Source organism: Aegilops tauschii, chromosome 2 (genome assembly GCF_002575655.3).
Source record: "Aegilops tauschii subsp. strangulata cultivar AL8/78 chromosome 2, Aet v6.0, whole genome shotgun sequence".
Taxonomy (NCBI): domain Eukaryota; kingdom Viridiplantae; phylum Streptophyta; class Magnoliopsida; order Poales; family Poaceae; genus Aegilops; species Aegilops tauschii.
The window spans coordinates 79,998,931-80,018,221 of record NC_053036.3 but is presented as its reverse complement, the minus strand read 5'-3'; the positions used below and the strand labels follow the sequence as shown (position 1 = coordinate 80,018,221).

Genomic DNA, 19,291 nt, shown 5'->3' with positions numbered 1-19,291 from the left:
TGTGCATGAACTTAAAAATATTTGTGAATTTGAAATAATCATGAATTTTTAAATCACAAATATGAAGAAAGTCGCGGTTTTAAAAAGTTCACAATTTTAAGAAAAGGTTCATGATTTTTTAAAAATAAAACAAAAAAATCATGACTGTTTTTAAATTATGGACATGCGAGTGGCCCCAGAAAAATTGTCGGCCTATGAATGTGGTTCCGATCCCTCCGATGATGCCAGAAGTCGTTTCGAACAATCTAGTTGAAAAGGGACAAAAAAAGGAAGGCACAGTTGCATGTCGGATGTGTACTTACAATTGAGACAAAAGGAGCCCCCCTCCCCCGGGTTGCATGTAAGGATGGACTTGCAGTTGGGACAAAAAGTGAGTTACATATGAAATGATGGATTCACAACTAGGACAACAAAAAAGACGACCCAGTTGCAATGAAAAATGGGTCGACCCACCTCGCCCCAGTTGCGTGTCGAGGATGGACTTACAACTAGGGACAAAACAATTGTGTATCGGGGGTGGACTTGCAACCAGGACAAAAAAGGAGGTAGACCCATTTGCATGTTGAGAGTAGACTCACAACTGGGACAAAAAATGTGTCTTGCCCAGTTGCATGTCGGGTCTGAACTTGCAACTGAGACAAAAGGGACCAGGGCCTCAGTTGCATGTCGACGATGGACTTGAACCTGGGACAAAAAGTAGGTCAAGGTCCAGTTGCATGTCAGGTTGAACTTGCATCGGGGACAAAAGGGGTCGAGCCCAAGTTGCATGTTGAGGATAAACTTGTAACTGGGACAAATAATAGGTCATCCCAAGTTGCGTATGAAGGATGGACTCGCAACTAGGAGAACAAAAGAGGCGAACCCAGTTGCATCTTGGGGTGGACTTGCAACTCGGACAAAAAATGGGTAGCCCTCCTCCCCCTCCCTTAGTTGCGTGTCGAGGATGGACTTGCAACCGAGAAGAAAAATGGATCAGACCTAGTTGCATGTCAGAGGTAGCGCTTGCAGTTGCATGTCTAGTAGGAGACATGCAACTACCCACTCTCGCCTCCCAAGTTACGCCCGCGTTGAAAACATGCAGTTGTGAGGCGTGGGTGATACTTGCATTCGCGTGTTTGGTGATGGACATGCAACTTACAGTGACAAAAAATTGAGTTCAAAATGTTCATAAATATTCAAAATGATAACGAGGAAAAGAAAAAACAGCAAAAAGGAAAAAAGAGAAGGAAAAAAATAACAGCCCACACAAAAAGGAAAAAAGGAAAATGTTTTGTTTTTTCTGGGAGAGAACCAAAAAACATAAATATGTATAATTACGTTTAGAATTGAAAAGGAAGAAAAAACAACTAGCAAGTTATTTGATCAAGTAGAAAGATAGGCATTTCAGTTTGAATGGGCAGGAAAAAATCTTGGACCCAGTTGCAAGTCGAGTGTGAGCTTGCAACTGAGGGAAAAAAGGTTGGACCTAGTTGCAAGTTAAGGGTGACTTTGCAACTAAGTCAAAAAAAGGTGGTCCCAGCTACGAGTCGACAATGGACTTGCAACTGGGACAAAAAAAGTTTGGATCTAGTTGTGAGTCAAGGGTGGATTTGCAACTAAGGCAGAAAAAGGGGCCGGGCTCGGTTGCGATTCGAGGGTAGACTTACAACTAAGGCAAAAAAAAAGGTTGGGCCCAGATCGAGCTGAGTTGCAAGTCGATTATGGATTTGCCGCTGAGTCAAAAAAACTTCAGGGCTAGTTGCGAGCTGAGGGTGGACTTGCAACTAAGGTAGAAAAAAGGATTGGGCCTAGATCGAGAGAATCTGCGAGTCAATGATTGACTCACAACTTAGACAAAAAAAACTTTAGGCCTAATTGCAAGTCGAGGGTGGACTTGCAACTGAGATGAAATAAAAGGCCCAGTTGTGAGTCAAGGGTGCACTCGGAACAAAGACAGAATAAAAGGGTTGGGCCCAGTTGCAAGTTGAGGGTGACTTTGCAACTAACAAAAAAAATGACCGGCCTAGTTGGAGCCCAGTTACGAGTCGACGCTGGACTTGCATCTGGGAAAAAACCTTGGAGCCTAGTTGCGAGTCGATGGTGGACTTACAACTGAGACGGAAAAAGGGTCGGGCTCAGTTGCGAGTAGGGTAGACTTACAACTAAGGGAGAAAGGGTCGGGGGAATAGAGCCTAGTTGCGAGCCGATGATGAATTTGCAACTGGGACGAAACAATTCCAGGGCCATTTGCGAGTCAAGGGTGGACTTACAACCGAGGCAGGTAAAAAGGGTCAGACTCGGTAGCGAGTCGAGAGTGGACTTGCAACCGAGGCAATAATAATGGCTGGGCCCATATCGAGACCACTTGCGAGTTGATGGTCGACTCACAACTGGGACAAAACAAACTTCGGGCACTGTTGCGAGCCATGGATGGACTTGCAACTGAGCGGAATAAAAATTGGGTCGACACCCATTTGCATATAGAGGGTGGACTTGCAATTAGGAAAAAAGCGGACCCGGTGCATGTTGAGGGTGGAGTTGTAACTGGGACAAAAAATGCCCCCCAAAAGATGGTTGTGTGTCAAGGATGGACTTGCAAGCAGGATAACAAAAATGCAGGCCCGTAGTTGTATGTCGGGGGGTGGAACTGCAACTAGGACAAAAAGGCTTGGACCCCCGGTTGCATGTCGAGAGAATGCACTTGCAACTAGGAAAAAATGGACCAAACTCAGTTGTGTATTAAGGGGTGGCCTTGCAAATGGGACACAAAAGATGACCCAGTTACATGTCATGTCAGAGGAGAAGTTACAACTAGAACAAAAAGTCATTGGATGAAAATCATAAAAAAATCACAAAAATCCCTAGATGAAAAATAGGGAGGAAGGAACAAACATGGATCTGAGGATTCCACACATCATCATTGATCGCCATCTTATTCACCATGAGGACCAAGATCAAACCTCCACTCAACTCCCTCCATCGTGCTCGTGTCGGCTCTACTCCAAGACAAAAGGGAATAGGAGAGAGAAGGTGACAAATGGAACCGAGGAGGCAGCGACGTATCTTCAACTTATACAAAGCATGCCAAAAAGAAATGTGACCCTTGAGATCATGCCACGAAACGGCTCAACAAAAGATGAGGTGAACGGGCCGACAAGTGGACACCGAACATACGGCAAGACATGGGACACACGTATGGTAGCTTCTATTTTCACAACCCCTCGTCTGTTCCTAATTACTCAACTTTCGGTTGAAATGAAAAAAAGAGAATTAAGAAGTGCAGCCCAACAACAATACAAACGTAACTGCTGTCCACACAAACATAACCTATAGCCTAACAAGGAAAAGAATGGCCCGAGCAGTTAAACCGGAAAACACACGGAACACGCCCACGACACGTGAGAGCCTGCTCTGATCGGATGACAGGGATGTTAGATGAGACATAACTAATTCTTATTTAGATGGGAGTTAGCAAATAAGTCTTTTTTAGGGTGAGTTAGCAAATAAGTTATAAAAACTTCTTCCTCAAATAATGACAATACTGCACAAACAATAAATGTAGTTAGCACGAATATTTCATATGAAAGATCTAAAAGGATGCATAAAAGGAGAATACCGACTTTGCAAACCGGACAAACCAATTCTTTTTACTGTTCCATGAGACCATAAAATCGAAAACAACATAGCTAGACACATCACTGCAATTTTCTAAGTTAAAATTATCTTGAATATAGTGATAATATATGCTTGTATTTTGAGTGTTATGATAATGAAATATATTAATTTACTCATCCGTCCGTTGCCACAGCCCCGTGCATTATGTTGTGTCTTTCTATGTTGATTGACATTTGCAAAGCATAGTTAGAAATCATTACTGTTTATCTTTGATACACAAAAGTGAAATATATATTAGAATACAAACTAAATATGGTCATATGCAATATACATACATTGGTCGACTGCTAGATGCAAGCACGCGACAATTTCAAGCTGGGTGAGTCACATTGTTTTTTTTAGCAAAGTGAATGCCATCCTTCCGAATCTATATAGAGGGCGTTCTTGTACCAAAAACACATATTTGAGGTGCTTTTTTGGCTTATAAGCCACAGTGAAAAATCCAAGTAAAAGGCCAATCAAACACCCGTATAGGCTTCATGGGTCGAGAATGACGAGGACATGAGTTTTTATCTATGTATTATTAGTACCATATACTTTTTCTTTTTGCGAAAAAACTCAGCTATATAGATCTTATTGGGTTATTACTTTTCCTGTAGTAGTGGTTGGGATTCCCCCAAGTGTAAAGGTGAAGTAGCCCAACAACAAGTATTTCCTTCAGTTAAGGAACCAAGGTTGTCAATCTAGTAGGAGTCACCTAACAAACAAAGCGAGCGGCACCGGCACACAAAACATGCTTGTCCCCGCAGCGAGAGGGTTGTCAAGCCCTTGTCTTGCTAGTCACAATATTAAACCCAAGTGATAGAGATAATTGATAGCAAGGCAAAACGGTAGCAGTAGCAATTGTGAAGAAGAATTCAGTAACGAAGAATAGACCCATGTATCGTGTGCATAGCAGTTTCACAGTACAAATGGTGATCATTTTTTTTACATTAGGATAGCAAAAGGAGGGGTAGAAAATTGTGTGATGCCAAAAAAGAGGGGGCGGGGGGGGGGGGGGGGGGGGTGGGGAAGAAAAAGAAGCACAACCTAGAGGAGCCCCAGGATGAAGAGATGGCAGCTCAATGGCGATGGCGAACAAGATGAGACAACAAGAAAAAGAAAAAGAAGAACCGTGATGCTGCAGAGTATGTTGAGCCTAAGACAGCCACAGAAGGGAAGAAGATAAAAAAGAAGTCCAAAACCGAGGCCGATGAGCGATGATTAGACTAGAACCTCTTTGTTCTGCTTAATGAAATTAAACATCTACTAGTGTACAATTTATGTACAACCATGGATCTAATCAGGTCTCGACTATTGAATCTTTCATCCTATGGTGGTGCTGATCACATTTTTGAGGTCTATAATGTGGAAGAGCATGGATTGAGGAGGCTGTTCAACTATTGCCGTTTAGAGCATGTTTTGCGATTCATGCTTCGTCATATAGTAAGTAGTCCTGTTGCACCACAGTAGTTTGGTCTTGCATTTCTTGATTAGCACTTGAGATGTTTTGATTGGATGTGCGTTCTTCAGGATCTTTTATTGCCTGGTTTTGTCAAATCATATTTCTAAGTTATTTCTATCTGCACTTGGATACATTTTGAGGTCTATAATCTAGAAGAGCATGAATTGAGGAGCCTGTTCAGCTAGTGAGTAGCCCGGTTGCACTCGAGTCTGCTTTTCATTTTTTGAACAAGATGTATTAATGTTAAGTTGACATTACCGTTGCCTGGTTTTGTGGAATCTTATTTCTCTTCTGCACTAGAGCTTCAGCTACATACACTTACTCACATAGATCCTGGCATCCTGCCTCTTGTGGTTAGGGGTTCCTCATGATTGTGCATGTGATTTCTGAAAACATATTGTCATAATATGAATGCGAATGGCACTGGAGTTACAAAATCACTTCAGTTGCAGAGGTAATGGACTGAGTGATTCTGCTCTTCCTGTTGGTTGCCCCTTTCATCTGGACTGAAATGCTGGGTTGCTGGTGTACTGAAATGCTGTGTTTGCTCGTTCTGCCTTTTCTCCATTCCTTCTTGACACCGTCTTTGCTCTTCCTACTCTTCGTCCCTTCCTTCAGGACTGAAACACTCTGCTTGCTCTTGCTACTCTTACTCACTTCCTCCAGGACCTGCTCCACTTCATGAACCACCCCGAGCCTCCCGAACCATGCCGCGAGCAGCTGCGACGGCTCTTGGCCGATCACGATGCCGTTCTCTTCGAGCTCCGCCAGAAACTCCAGTGCTCCTTCCAGCCTATTGGCCTTCTCGTACGCGCTGAGTATCAAGGCGACACACTTGTCGCACGGTTCCAGTCCCGCACTCCTCATGTTTCGGGTCACACAGACGGCCTCGTCGATCCTATTGGAGAGGCAGTAGGCATTCACCAGGAGCGCGCACAGCTTTGTGTCTGGCACCGTCCCCGCGAACTGCACCGCATCGAAAACCCTTTGCGCCCCCTCTGAATCGCCTTTGTACGAGTATGCTCTAAGCAGAGCCTTGTAGACCTCTTTTCCTGCGAAGACCTGCTGATCCTCCGTCTGTTTGATCAGATCTTCTGCTTGGTCTAGCATGTCTGCTCTGATGTAGGCCATGATCATCGAACCGTACGCGCGCTTATCGAGCGGTAGGCCCAGCAACACGATCTCTTCGAATGTTTCCTTTGCGCGGGTGAGATCCCCGGCCTTGCTGTACATGTCCACCAGTGCAGTCAGCATGACCTGATCACATGGGAGGCCTCTGGCTTTCATGGCCTGGAATGCTTCCTCGGCTTCCCGCAACAGATTTTGCTTGCCGTAGATTTGCATCAACTTGGTGTAGTCGCGCACATTCGCTTCGAAAGAATCCTCCAGCAGTGCATATTCTAGTACCTAGCCAACACACAGTCCATTCGTAAGGTCACATTGCCGATAAAATTAATGCGAACAGTCACCATTGATGCAATTCAGAAGTTCAGCCATTTCTAATTCAATGTTCAGTAAGGAGCTCAGATCAGAAGTTCATAAAATTCTAAACTCAAAATTCCCTAAAGAAGATGCGAGTAAACTAAGAGCATGCTCATTCTCCAAGCAAATAAAATCTCACTCAGGCAATGGTGGTGCCGAAAAATAACAACGATTTCAACCTAGTGCAGCAACAAGCAGAGGACATTTCAGGTTCTCAAGTACGTAGCTAATTCAATTGCTTCATAATCATGAAAAATGATCACTCCCTAGGTGATTCTAGTACTTCAGCAACCACCCCTAACCACAATCCAGCAAACGCACCATGTAATTTCCATTTGCTCCAAAAAAGATTCATCAACGAGATTTGGGGGAAAAATAATGCCCACTGACCTCAGCGAGAAGCGGGCTCTCCATAGCCTTGAGCTCCTTGAGGACCAGCAGCCAATCCGCCCTCTTGGGCTTCATGGCCTTCACCCAGAACGCAAGGACCACGCCGAGATTCTCATCGCCGGGGGACAGCGACAGGACGCGCGGCATCAGCGCCCTGCATCGGTTGGGCAGCTTCGGGGACAGGCCGCGCATCGCCTGCTCCTGGGGCTCGGACAGGTCGGACCCGAGCTCATCCCACCTGAACCTCGGCGTCTCCTCCGCCTCCACCGCCGCCGCCTGCGCAGTCCCCGCCGCCCGAGGCCGCGCCTTCGCTCCACGGCGGCCGGGCGCGCTCTCGCATTTCGAAGACGCCCTCGTGGTGCAGGCCCTGGAGACTTGCGAGGCCAGCGAGTGGAAGGCCGGGGCGGCGAGCGACACCATGGGGGAGGGAGCTCGCCGGAGAAGGCGACGAGGGAGCTGAGCAAGGAGCAGAGGGCTCTATCCAGTGGCACGATCGAATCTGAACCGTCCAACGGCGGGAGATCCGATCGAGCGGCCAGGATGCCCGTGTAGCTTTCCCAGGGAATATCCCCACCGTAGATGCCAGATCGCACGGGCGCGCGCGACGTGGGACCCACCGGCGCGGCCGCCAGATATAAATAGGCGGCCCTGCCTACCCCGCATTCCCCTCTCGGTCTCTAGGGTTTTGGGACTTTAGCCTCCTGCGCCGCCGCCGCCGCCGCCGCCCAGCGAATTCGACAAGCCCCCGAGCTCGCCGGATCCGATGGCCGTCACGTTCTCCGACCTCCACACCGCCGACGGGCTCAAGGCCCTCGAGGCGCACCTCGCCGGCAAGACCTACATCTCCGGGTGAGCACAGTCGCCTACCCTACTCACTCGCTGTCCTCGATCAGATCTGCCAGTTCGTAGTGGTCTGCAGTTGGATTAGCTAGGTTTGAACTGATCTGCTCTGCGATATTTGGTTGCCTACAACATGAGATCTCTTCTCCTTAGTTTCGAATTTTGCAAATCTGGTCATTTATCTGGCTGGATGTGGTCTGTGTTTGCTTATTAGTAGCGTTTGTGATGCTTCTGCAGCGATGGGATCACCAAGGACGACGTCAAGGTGTTCGCGGCGGTGCCCGTGAAGCCCAGCGCCGAGTTCCCGAACGCTGCCCGCTGGTACGACACCGTCGCCGCGGCTGTTGCTTCAAGGTACGAAGTGTAGTGTGTGCTGTTCTATCTTAGTACGCTGTCACTTAGCATGGCAGATTAATCTGGCCTATCGAATGGTGTAATTATATGCATGGTTTCTTAATGCCTTTGCTGACTATGCAGGTTCCCTGGCCAGTCCTCTGGGGTGAGTGTATCATCGGCTCCTGCTGCAGCTGCTCCTGCCGCTTCCAAGGTTTGCTCCTGCTTGTCCATGTTTGTTGTGTCAATTACTACTTTGAGAGTTTGAGCAATTGAGCCGTTGCTTTTATTTGCCCTTTGAAGGCTTTATTGTTACGTTAATAAGTTCTATAGTGACTGCAGCATGTGCTAGAACTCCAAATTGTAGTTTTGAGGGAATGATAATCGTTCTTTTAGTAATTATAACTGTGTGTATGCCAAGCTCTGAATGCTTCACATTAATGAATGTTTGCTGAAGTACTATCTCAGTTACATTTATGTCAATCTTCATAGGCCTCATTTGAATTCGAATATAATTATTGCTCTGCATTATGCGTTTGACCTTCTTGCAGGATGAAGATGACGATGATGACATGGATCTGTTTGGCGATGAGACCGAGGAGGACAAGAAAGCTGCAGCTGAGCGTGAGGCTGCCAAGCCTGCAAAGAAGAAAGAAAGTAAGCTCTACTAGTGTTGTGTGCTTAAATTGTCTGCTGACTTACTATCCTGCAGCATTCATGTAGTCTGGCTTATATTGTCATTGTCCAGTTTGTGCTAACACCAAGCTTTATTTAGGTGGCAAATCCTCCGTCCTCATGGACATCAAGCCATGGGACGATGAGACTGACATGAAGAAGTTGGAGGAGGCTGTCCGCAGTGTTCAAATGGAGGGTCTCACCTGGGGTGCATGTAAGGAACTCATTTCTTTTCATAGTGTATATCTGTATCATAGCTCACTGATGCAAGAGTTTGACAAAGTTAACACGGTGCTTTCACTCTCGCAGCTAAGCTTATGCCCGTGGGTTATGGCATCAAGAAGCTCCAGATCATGCTGACGATCATCGATGACCTTGTGTCCGTCGACACTCTTATTGAGGAAGTGCTTTGTGAGGCGCCCATCAACGAATATGTCCAGTCGTGTGACATCGTTGCCTTCAACAAGATCTAGAATCTTTGTTCGCCCACCTGCTGGATTCTTGGTACTGGGATTGGTCGATCTGGAAAACATTATGTCGTCCCATTTAGTTACCCCTCTTACAGAAATGCTACTGGTTTTGTTTTTGAGTGATGCCCTGGTCTTGAATGTCTGCTACCTTTAAATAGTTGAACTGCTGAGCGGTTTGTAATGGCGAAACATCTATCATGTGGAGTAAAATCAGTCTTTGATAACCGTGATCGGATGATCCAGATGTTCTTGTTTACTTCTGTTTTTCCATATCTCAGCTCGTACTTGAAACTAATCTTATCACCAAGCAATAAGAAGCTCTCGTGCCTAGCGCTGTACGGTTGCTTAATCATTTCAGTGACTTAGAGGATTGCACAGCCTTAAGCCCTTGACACTTTAGAATCCCCAAAGGATCTAGTGTTTTTTTGAGAAGCATGAGGGCAGGCGCTGCACTTTTGGTTAGTTTGCCAGATATAAATCACGATTTTGTAAATTTATGACGATAAATTATAACCAAACCATGAGAAATAGATTGGTACTAGCAAATCCCACTCCAATAAAAGACCAGCCATGACAATTTTGGGAAAGACCATAATTTTGCTCCACATTTGATGAAACCCCTTTGTATCTTTAGACCAGCCCCTCCCCTGCCCCCTCCCCCCTCTTCATCCAAAAGAGGAATAGATTTAGGATGAAACATAACATATTTTTAGTGGTATATATATCAAAACTAGGGTAAATGTTTTCATGTTTGTGAACATGTATTAGTCTATTTTGAATATGCAGTGGCAAAAGAGAACATGATCTATGGTAACCAAAAGGAGGAGAGTCCAAAATTACCTATCTGATAATTTATTTATTTTACAATATGAAATTTAGGAATGTAGCAAGTTCTTGATATTATACTCCATCTGATCAAAACAACGACACTTATTTTGGATCAGAGGAAGTACAATATTGTTATATGTTTTCATGCTTAAAAAAAATCACCTCTCCTAACTGCATTGGCAGACCAAGATTTCGACCTATGTGAAGGCAACATTATGAAGGGTTGAAGTTTTGGAGTATTTAGGTTGCACCAAAATTAATATAATGGATATATGCATATGCATGCACTAGTAAATACTTCCTCCGTTCCTAAATATTTGTCTTTCTAGAGATTTCAACAAGTGACTATATACGGAGCAAAATGAGTGAATCTACACTCTAAAATATGTTTATATACATCCGTATGTAGTAGTCCATTTGAAATCTCTAAAACAAATATTTAGGAACGGAGGGGGGTAACATTTTGCAATTTATTTGTGGGGGCCATGGCCCCCCACTGGATGGGTACATGCTTCTACATGCTCGGCCAATCGGTGCCTTCCAACAAAAGAATTCCATAAGACAATGAGAACTACTCGCGATGCACCAACAGAGTGTTTTTGAATAATTTGAAGATTGCTCGCCGAGTGCCGCGCAGTGACCAACAAGTGTTATGCCTTCACAACATGCCTTGGTTGATGCAAGCATCACCTTGGCGTCGATGTTCATGTCGTTGATGGCTTCCATCAAGGCTACTAGTTGTTTCGCTGTTTAACACGCACATTTCCATTCATCAGCACAATCGCCTTGCCTTCAGCCAAGTTTAATTTTCTGGTCAGCTGATCCATGATCAGGGCCAATGGTTCAAGGTACTGACTAAACACAATCATTCTTCAATGCTTCACAAAGACGAATGATCTCCAAAACAACCCTGCCTTTACTCCTTCGCATGGGTTCAACCATACAATCGTCCTCTTGTCCACAACACATGCTACTTCATTTGACACTTTTGTGCTTGTGACGAGGAACATCAGGTTAGTCAACTTGTTTGTAGGTCACACATCACAAACCCCATTTTCTCTTTGTTGAATCCCTTAGAGCACATCAGGCCCTAGATGCACGCACACGTGCGCGCATGTGTGTGTGTGTGTGTGGGGGGGGGGGGGGGGGGCATGAGCCCCCTGCGTTGCCCACAACCCCCCTTCTACATGCCTTTGTCATCATATGATATCTTGATTTTTCACGCAATTCTTGGATTCTAGAAGGTTCCTGAAATCATAACCATACAAAAAGAAAATTATGCCATCATGCATTTTAAGGTTAGTCCCAAAATAGAAGGAAGTACGACCACACTATCCCACTTATTCCTGGTGCTACTCCTGTTTCTCTCAGGCCTTATAGAATTGCCTCTGCACTTTAGGATGAACTGGAAAGACAAGTTCAGGAACTTCTTCACAATGGAGTGATTAGACACAGTAATAGTCCATTCTCTTCTTCTATGATTTTAGTTCAGAAAAAGGATAAAACCTGGAGACCTGTTATTGATTGATTATAGACACCTGAATGCAATTACCGCCAAGTGCAAATTTACTTTTGCAGTTATTGATGAGCTACTTGATGAATTAGCTGGATCCTTCTAGTTTTCCAAACTGAATTTACGAGCTGGTTATCACCATATCAGGTTGGCACCTGGAGAAGAATACAAAACAACTTTCCAAACTCACACCTGTCATTTTGAATTTTTGGTCATGTCTTTTGGCTTGTTTGGTGCTCCAGGGACTTCTCAAAGTGCTACGAATGACATGTTGTCCCTAGTCCTCAGACAATGTGCTATTGTTTTCTTTGATGATATATTGATCTATATTCCTACTTATGAGCTCCATCTGCAACATCTTGCTCAACTTTTCAACTTCTGTTAACACATCAGTGGCAAGTCAAACTGTCCAAGTGTGCCTTTGTTCAAACTAAAGTGGGCTATTTGGGGCATATTATCAGTGGTCAAGGTGTGGCAACAGACCCATCCAAGATTTTCACTATTCAACAGTGGCTAGTTCTTGTTTCCGCTAAGGAAGTGAGAAGGTTTTTGGGCCTAGCTAGCTATATAGAAAGTTCATCCAACATTACGGGATCATTTGTAGGCCTATTACAAACCTTCTTAAAAAGGGCGTGCTGTTTCATTGGACAGAAGTGGGAAAACAAGCTTTTGTTGCTCTCAAACACGCCATGGTTACATCCCCTGGTTTGGCTCTTCCTGATTTCTCTAAGAAATTCATTTTTTATTTATTTAGAAAAGGAGGACGACCCCCCGGCCTCTGCATCTGGACGATGCATACGTCTCTAAGAAATTCATAGTGGAGACCGACGCTTGTGATGTGGGCATTGGTGATGTTCTGATGCAAGGAGGTCACGCTTTGGCATATGTGAGTTAAGCTTTAGGTCCAAGAAATCAAACACTATCTGTTTATGAAAAGGAGTACTTGGCAATCTTGCTGGTAGTGGAGCATTGGCGTCAATATCTTCAGTTATCAGACTTCATCATTCAGCACAGTTTGGCTAGTTTGACTAATCAGTGTTTGCACATTAGTTGGCAGCAGAAGGCTTTAATCAAGCTTTTGGGTTTACAATATACCATCAGCTATAAGAAAGGATCCGAGAATCGAGGTGCCAAGGCTTTGTCGCGCATGCCTCATTCAGTGAGTGAAACATTACCTGAGCTGCATGCTATTTCTTCTACCCAACCGGTGTGGCTCGATGATATTGTGGCCAGCTATACAATGATTCCTTTGCTTCTGAATTGTTGCAACGACTCGCCACTACTCCTCAGGCTGACGCTAAATTTTCTCTCAAAGTTGGTTTACTCCGAGTTGACAGTTGCATCTGGATTGGAGCTGATCCAGCTTTGCACAAGAAAATAGTCAGTGCCTTCTATGACAGCCCCTTGGGAAGGCACTCTGATTTCCCTGTCACCTATCGCCGTGTTTATCAGCTCTTTCGTTGGGCTGGCATGAAAGGTTTTATCTAACAGTTTGTGCAACACACTGTCTTGTCTGCCAACAGGCCAAACTAGAGAGGATTCCTTACCCCGGCTTGTTGCAGCCGTTAGCAATAACTAAAACTCCTTGGGAAATGGTCACGATAGATTTTGTAAAAGGGTTGCCCACATCTGGCAGGTATAACTGTTTGTTTCTGGTCATCGACAAATTGTCCCAATACGACCATTTTGTTCCCTTACATCACCCTTTCACGGCTCAAAAAGGTGGCAGAGGCTTTCTTGGATTCTGTTTATAAGCTCCATTGTATGCCACTCTCTATTGTGTCTGATCGGGATCACATTTTTACTAGTGGTTTTTGGAAGGAATTGTTCCAAAAAACTGGCACTTTGCTTCGTAGGAGTTCAGCTCGCCATCCGCAGTCTGATGGCGAGACAGAACGTGTCAATCACCTGATGGCGCTACTCGCCATGAAGATTTGCAACCGTGGCTCGACAACTGTCAGATGGTGTTGGAGTCTGTTAGGCAGCATCTGCTGCGTGCTCAACAACGCATGAAAGCTTAAGCAGATAAACATCGCACTGAACGTGCTTTTGCTGTTGGGGACCAGGTGTTTCTCAAACTTCAGCCGTACCTGCAGTCTTCTGTTGCACCTAGGGCCAACCATAAATTGGCTTTCAAGTTCTACGACCCTTTTGGAATCTTGGCTCGCGTGGGGAAAATGGCTTATGAATGGGCCAACCATAAATTGGCTTTCAAGTTCTGCACCCTGTTTTTCATGTTTCTCTACTGCGAAAAGTTTTAACTCCTGACTGTCAGGTTCTGCCTCAACTTCCTTCTCCAGACGTCCATCTTCAAGTTCCAGAGCAGGTTTTGCAGCAGCTATGAGAAAGCTATGGCTGGGAGGGAATTCAAGAGTCTTTGGCAAAAAACCATCCACAACAGTGCAAGTGGTGCAAGAGGCGTCTGAGGAGATTCAGCTTAGAGAGAAAGGCAAGGCAGGACTATATATTAGCGAAAATTAGACTATCCATGCAGACAGACGGGTGGTCAGGCCACATGCAATATATTTTCCTGTATGTAATTGTACGTACTACTTTTCCAACCTTAATTTGGAAAAGAATATTTACACTGCGTGCAGTATATGCACCACAGCCAGCTCAGGCAGAAAATTCAGAAGTTCTGTACTGCAACATTCAGAACCAACCGGTTCCGTTTCATACATCCAGCAGCTTCATAACGACGGGGAGGCCAAACTTAGGCTGCAGAGTGAGGAAATCCGCAGGCGCGTGGACGTAGGTCGGGGAGAGAGTGAAGGAGAACTTCTGCAGAACCGTGGCCATTACCGACTTGGCTTCGAGCATCGCAAAGTTCTGGCCGATGCACGCCCTCGGCCCGATCGAGAACGCCAGCAGGGCGTGTGGAACCTTGGCCGCCCTCGCGACCCCGTTCGCGAATCTCGTCGGGTTGAACTGATCCGCGTCCTCACCCCAGACCTTCTTGTCCCGGTGCATGAATGGGGCGCCTATGACAACTGCATGGTCCTTGGGGATTGTTATGGCTCCGACCACCATGTCAGTTATGGTCTTCCTCTGCATGAAAAGAGCAGGGCCGTAGAGCCTCAGGGCTTCATGGAGGACCATCGTCATCTGCAACACATGTCATGTTCTAGTTAGCTGTACATATCTTGAAATTTCATTGCATGCATGAGCGTCGAATGATCCTACTGTATATATATTTTAATGCACAAAGCAATTTCTCAAGACGTGATCATTAAATCAAGATAAGGGTTGGTTTTTTGATCTTGCCTCTTTCAGTTTGCCGAGGTTGTCGCCGCTGGGGTTACCCGTTCCAACTTCCCTCAGGACCTCCTCCCGTAGCCTCTCCTGCCACTCCGGGTACACACTGAGCAAGAACACTGTCCAGGTGAGCAGAATCGACGTCGTTTCGTAACCCGCGAAGAAGAACGTTTTGCACTCGTGTAGGATCTCATCCATGCTCAAGCTTAGCTGCTCTTGCTTGCCCCCTTGCTCTGTTGTGGTGCAGGCCTCAAGCATCAAACCGAGTAGATCATTTCCGTATCCGCTCCCTCGCGACGCTAGCCGCGAGTTTATGATACACATGAGCGTGCTTCTAAGCTTCTTTTCAAGCATCCACTTGAGCCTATTCCTTCTTGTGGGCAGGTAGCTGGTCTCAAAAGAACATATGCAGTTACGCTTAATTAAGCGAGTCAAATATGGGAATGAGCTTCTCATTCAAATGAAAGCATATATATATATATATATATATATATATATGTGGGGTGGTGTTACCTGAATCCTGGTATCTGCACATTAAGTAAACTGGATATGGCGATTGCCTGGAGCTCTTTCTGGGCATGGAAGGCTTCCATTCCTAATTTGTAGCTACTTCCAAAGGCTGTGTGGGATATGATATCTGCTGTCAACCCTTGGACTGCTTTGTCGAATTCCACTAGGATTTCTCCATTTGTGTTCTTGGCTGCCTGCTCTTCGAACACACCGAACGTGCATTGGGCGCAAGACACCATTGTTTTCGTCATCGCCTAACATTGAAGGTGAAAAGCAATATGAGTAGTAATTGCATAGAAAATTAAACCATGCCCATTTTGTATTTTTATTCACTGGATTTGATTCCTTTTTGGAAAGGTCACTGGTTTGACACTCTGTGTACGATCATTCCTATGTCTATGTCTAGTGTGTTCTTCCTACTTGACACTAGTACAAGGTGGACAGATATTCATACTAGAATTCAGCTTGCATCACGCTTGCTTGCTGCGGACTACGTACATTTTTTATGTGGAGATTAAGGCATAATATCAATTACCTTCATCTTATCCATTGCGAAAGCAGGGTCGATGACCCTGCGATGGCGCACCCAATCCACACCGTTCACCAATACCAGTCCCTTGCCGAGCAATTCCAACACGTTCGGGTGCGCGTCGTTCTTCGGAAAGTGTCCGGATTTGCTTGAAAGGATCTGCCGAACCATCTCGTAGTCGAAGACGCAGATCCGGGGATTCGCGCCAAACCAGAACAGAAATGGCTCTCCTGTGTACACATGTGCAAGTATGCATATTATCATCCGTATCATCAACTATAGTACTCCACATAATATCCACGTTGCTACTACTAGAATACAGTAGATCATAACTGCACAGGATCAACAGTTAGCTTACAGGTCACTAAAATCTATGTCGCCTTGCCCTTGGGTGACCATATATAGCATATTATATAGTAACAAATTGACCAAAACAGCACAGAGAGGAGCGTTGAGCAAAATCACGTACCATATTCGAAAAAAGAGAGAAGAATCTCGTACCATACTGTGCCCTCCACTTGAGGAAGTGCGGCGCGACCCTGGGGAGGTAGTTGTGGTCGCGAACGTCGAGCACCACGTCGGCCGTCTCCGCCTTCATCCGCCTCACCTCCTCGTTTGAGCCCTTGAGGAACCTGTAAGGGGGGCCATGAATCCCTTGCGCCCTGTGCCTCTTGGCTATGGCGTAGGGCCTCCACACGAGGTGCTCCCATGCCCACGAGACGGCCAGCACCAGGAGAGCGGCCAGAGGAAGCGCGGCGAAGGAGGCCATGGTGGAGAAGAAGACGGAGACGGCGAGCGCCAGGAGAGCTCTCGGAATGATTGAGGAGTGTGGCTGTGGGAGATGTACTAGTAGTGCTCAGCTTGCTCACGCCAGTCGGCTGGCCGCTGGGGCTGGCATTTATCTAGTACGCCTGCTCGCTCACTCCTTTTCTTAGAAAGGGGCGTGCGGTGCATTATTCAGAAAAGTCTCAGATTGCAGTGTTTGACATATAAGTATCCGGATCGGGGTCCTCTGTAGTCATGCAGTACGGTGGCTTTCACGTGGGACCCGACCCATGTGTCACTTGATTTGCATTGCAGTACGCCTCACCTAGATGGCTAGATCACCTTGTGCTTACGTATAAGAGCATCTACACTCGCTCCCCCAACAGGTTCCCAAGACCATTTTTATCGCAGGCGTTAAAAAAAGGCCCAGTTATGTCTCCGGAAGCCAAATTTTCGCCGGTTAGAGCATCTCCAGCCGTTGGCCCCAGGAGGCTCGAAAAATCGCCTCCAGGAGGCGACCCGGCGCTAAGATCGGCTTGGGGCCGATCGGGTTCCCAGCCGCCGGCCCCAGGGTCGCCCCCAGAAGGCGTTTTTAATTTCTTTTTTGAAAATAAATCCGGCAAATGGGCATAAATTTCGGTGACTTAAACAGTTGTTCATAGCAAACTTAAAATTCACTTAAAAAACAAAGGCCGCGACTATAGGAAGACCTCGCTGAACTGGGCGAAGTCGCCATCGTCCTTCTCCTCCTTCACGCAGCCGTCCCTGCTGGACCCCTGCCCGGAGTCACCCCGGCGGACCGGTGGCGGCGCGTCGTCGTCGCTGTCGTAGAGAAGACGGCGCCTCCATCGTCGCGGCCACGGCGCCGAGCGGCGATCTCCTCTAGGGCGCGGCGCTGGCGCTCCAGCTCCAGCCGCGCCCAGTCCTCCTGTGCCCACTTCATGGCCGCAGCGTCGTTGAACCCCGCCTCCGTCTTGACGGCGGCGAGCCCTGGCTCCATCTTGACGCCCGCGAGCCCCGACTCCCTCTTTGGCTTGACGAGGCGGGGAGGAGCCGAGGAGGAGGCGCGCCCGCCCTCGTTGATGACGATACCGGCGCTGCGGGTGCGCCGGCCGAGCGACGTCTCCACGGGCTCGGCCTTGACGCTGTACAGCGCCGGCGAGCCGGAGGAGTGGGAGGAGGGGGAAGAGGAGACGGTCCTCATCGGCATCCATTGTCCGCCGCTCCGGCAGGGGGCCGGGACGGCAGGGTACGTGTACGGAAGCTCGTTGCCGCCCTCGAGGTGCTCGAGGACGGCATGGAGCGTGCGGCCGGGGGCGCCCCACCACAGGCGGCGGCCGTCGCTGTTCCACCAATGCGTTGTTGGTAGAGGCCAGCCGCTCCGCCTGTCGGCGCTCGAAGTAGGCCGCCCACGCCTGGTGGTTGCCGGCGGCGTACTCCGGGCGGGCCCGCTGCTCCTCCGTCAGCGACGCCCGCGCATTCTCGACCTCGGCGTTGAAGTAGTCGGGGGGGGGGGGGGGCAGCGAGGGCACGGGGACGCCCCCGGTGCTGAGCCTCCACCGCCCCGGCACGCGCATGTCGGGAGGCGCCAGGATGTTCGCTTCATGTAGGAGGTGGACCTCCCACTCGTGCAGCGAGCGGCGGACGAAGCCATTGGCCACCGCCCCGTCGCCGTTGAACCTCTCGCCCATCATCTGCAGCGGCGGAAAGAGAACGTCGGCGGCGGCTGTGCACGGGGAGAGAGGGGGGCTGCGGGCGGGTGGTGCGTCTCTGGCTAGGGAGGTGCTGCTTATATAGCGGCTGGGGGGCTGCGTCGTGTGTACGCGTGGCGGGAGGGGGGCGCGTCCCCGCACCACGCCGCCCGTGAGGAATCAATGGAAGGCTGACCGGCGGCAACCTTGGCATTGATTCTCCGTGAGAAACGAGGCGTTGTGAGGACGACGAGGCGTGGGTCGCTGACTCGACGGGCCCGCCATTCGTTCGCGCCAATACCAATTGCCCAGGCGCCCCCGGGCGCCCCCAGCGCGCCGGGTTCGGCCTGCGTCCGCCGGCGCCAGTTTCGGGCCAAACCGACGAAAAATGGGCTCCTAGGGCATGACTGGGCCGGTTTTTGGGTGCGGGCGCCGAAAAAAGGCCCTTGGGGGCGCGGCTGGAGATGCTCTTAGGTACGAAATTGACGCCGGCGGACCCAGGCCAAACCCGGTGCGCTGGGGGTCGCCCGGGGGTGCCGGGGAAAACGTTTTTGGCGCGAAAGCCCGGTGGACCCACTGAATCAGCGACCAGCCGCGTCTCGTCTTCCTCATTGCCTCATTTTTCTACGGGGAATCAATGCCAAGGCTGCCGCCGGTCAGCCTTCATTGATTCCTCATGGGCGACGCAGTGATCGCGCGGCGGCGCGCCCATCCCCTCCCGCCATGCGTACACACGTCTACCGCCCCCTTCCTCGCCGGTGGACGCACTCTCCTTCACCCGCAGTCCCTCTCTCGCCACCGACGCCCCATCTCGTCTCTCTCTCTCTTTCTCTCTCTCTCTCTCTCTCTCTCTCTCTCTCTTTCCTCTCCCCGTCTACAGCGTCTACAACCGCCGATGTGGGAGCGACTCCC

The 19,291-nt window shown here is 48.1% G+C and overlaps 3 protein-coding genes across 3 annotated transcripts; 1 reads left to right on the top strand and 2 right to left on the bottom strand.

Moving 5' to 3' along the window:
- Positions 1-5,358: 5,358 nt before the first annotated feature.
- LOC109743158 (uncharacterized) lies at positions 5,359-7,460 on the bottom strand. The gene is given in 3 exon segments (XM_020302234.4): positions 5,359-5,569; positions 5,571-6,505; positions 6,971-7,460. Coding segments are annotated over 3 exon segments (1,389 nt in total). The 5' UTR covers positions 7,391-7,460; the 3' UTR covers positions 5,359-5,535.
- Positions 7,461-7,635: 175 nt separating this feature from the next.
- On the top strand, positions 7,636-9,512 carry LOC109743156 (elongation factor 1-beta). Its single transcript, XM_020302232.4, has 6 exons — positions 7,636-7,819; positions 8,048-8,164; positions 8,288-8,357; positions 8,695-8,800; positions 8,919-9,032; positions 9,128-9,512. The coding sequence occupies exons 1-6, from the start codon at positions 7,734-7,736 to the stop codon at positions 9,289-9,291; spliced, it is 657 nt and encodes a 218-aa protein (XP_020157821.1). The 5' UTR covers positions 7,636-7,733; the 3' UTR covers positions 9,292-9,512.
- A 4,606-nt stretch (positions 9,513-14,118) lies between these two features.
- Positions 14,119-16,814, bottom strand: LOC109743157 (cytochrome P450 709B2). The gene is made up of 5 exons (XM_020302233.4): positions 16,425-16,814; positions 15,930-16,153; positions 15,398-15,648; positions 14,894-15,272; positions 14,119-14,734 (listed from the first exon to the last, which is right to left on the bottom strand). The coding sequence occupies exons 1-5, from the start codon at positions 16,690-16,692 to the stop codon at positions 14,303-14,305; spliced, it is 1,554 nt and encodes a 517-aa protein (XP_020157822.1). The 5' UTR covers positions 16,693-16,814; the 3' UTR covers positions 14,119-14,302.
- Between the last annotated feature and the right edge of the window lie 2,477 nt (positions 16,815-19,291).

Bases quoted from the DNA above. Each gene is read 5' to 3' on its own strand.
- LOC109743156 (XM_020302232.4), top strand. From the start codon at position 7,734: ATGGCCGTCACGTTCTCCGACCTCCACACCGCCGACGGGCTCAAGGCC. The intron at 8,165-8,287 runs GTACGAAGTGTA...CTGACTATGCAG, and splicing joins GCCGCGGCTGTTGCTTCAAG to GTTCCCTGGCCAGTCCTCTG. The intron at 8,358-8,694 runs GTTTGCTCCTGC...ACCTTCTTGCAG, and splicing joins CTGCTCCTGCCGCTTCCAAG to GATGAAGATGACGATGATGA.
- LOC109743157 (XM_020302233.4), bottom strand. From the start codon at position 16,692: ATGGCCTCCTTCGCCGCGCTTCCTCTGGCCGCTCTCCTGGTGCTGGCC. The intron at 16,154-16,424 runs GTACGAGATTCT...ATGTGTACACAG, and splicing joins CAAGTGGAGGGCACAGTATG to GAGAGCCATTTCTGTTCTGG. The intron at 14,735-14,893 runs GCAAGATCAAAA...CATGTGTTGCAG, and splicing joins ACCTCGGCAAACTGAAAGAG to ATGACGATGGTCCTCCATGA.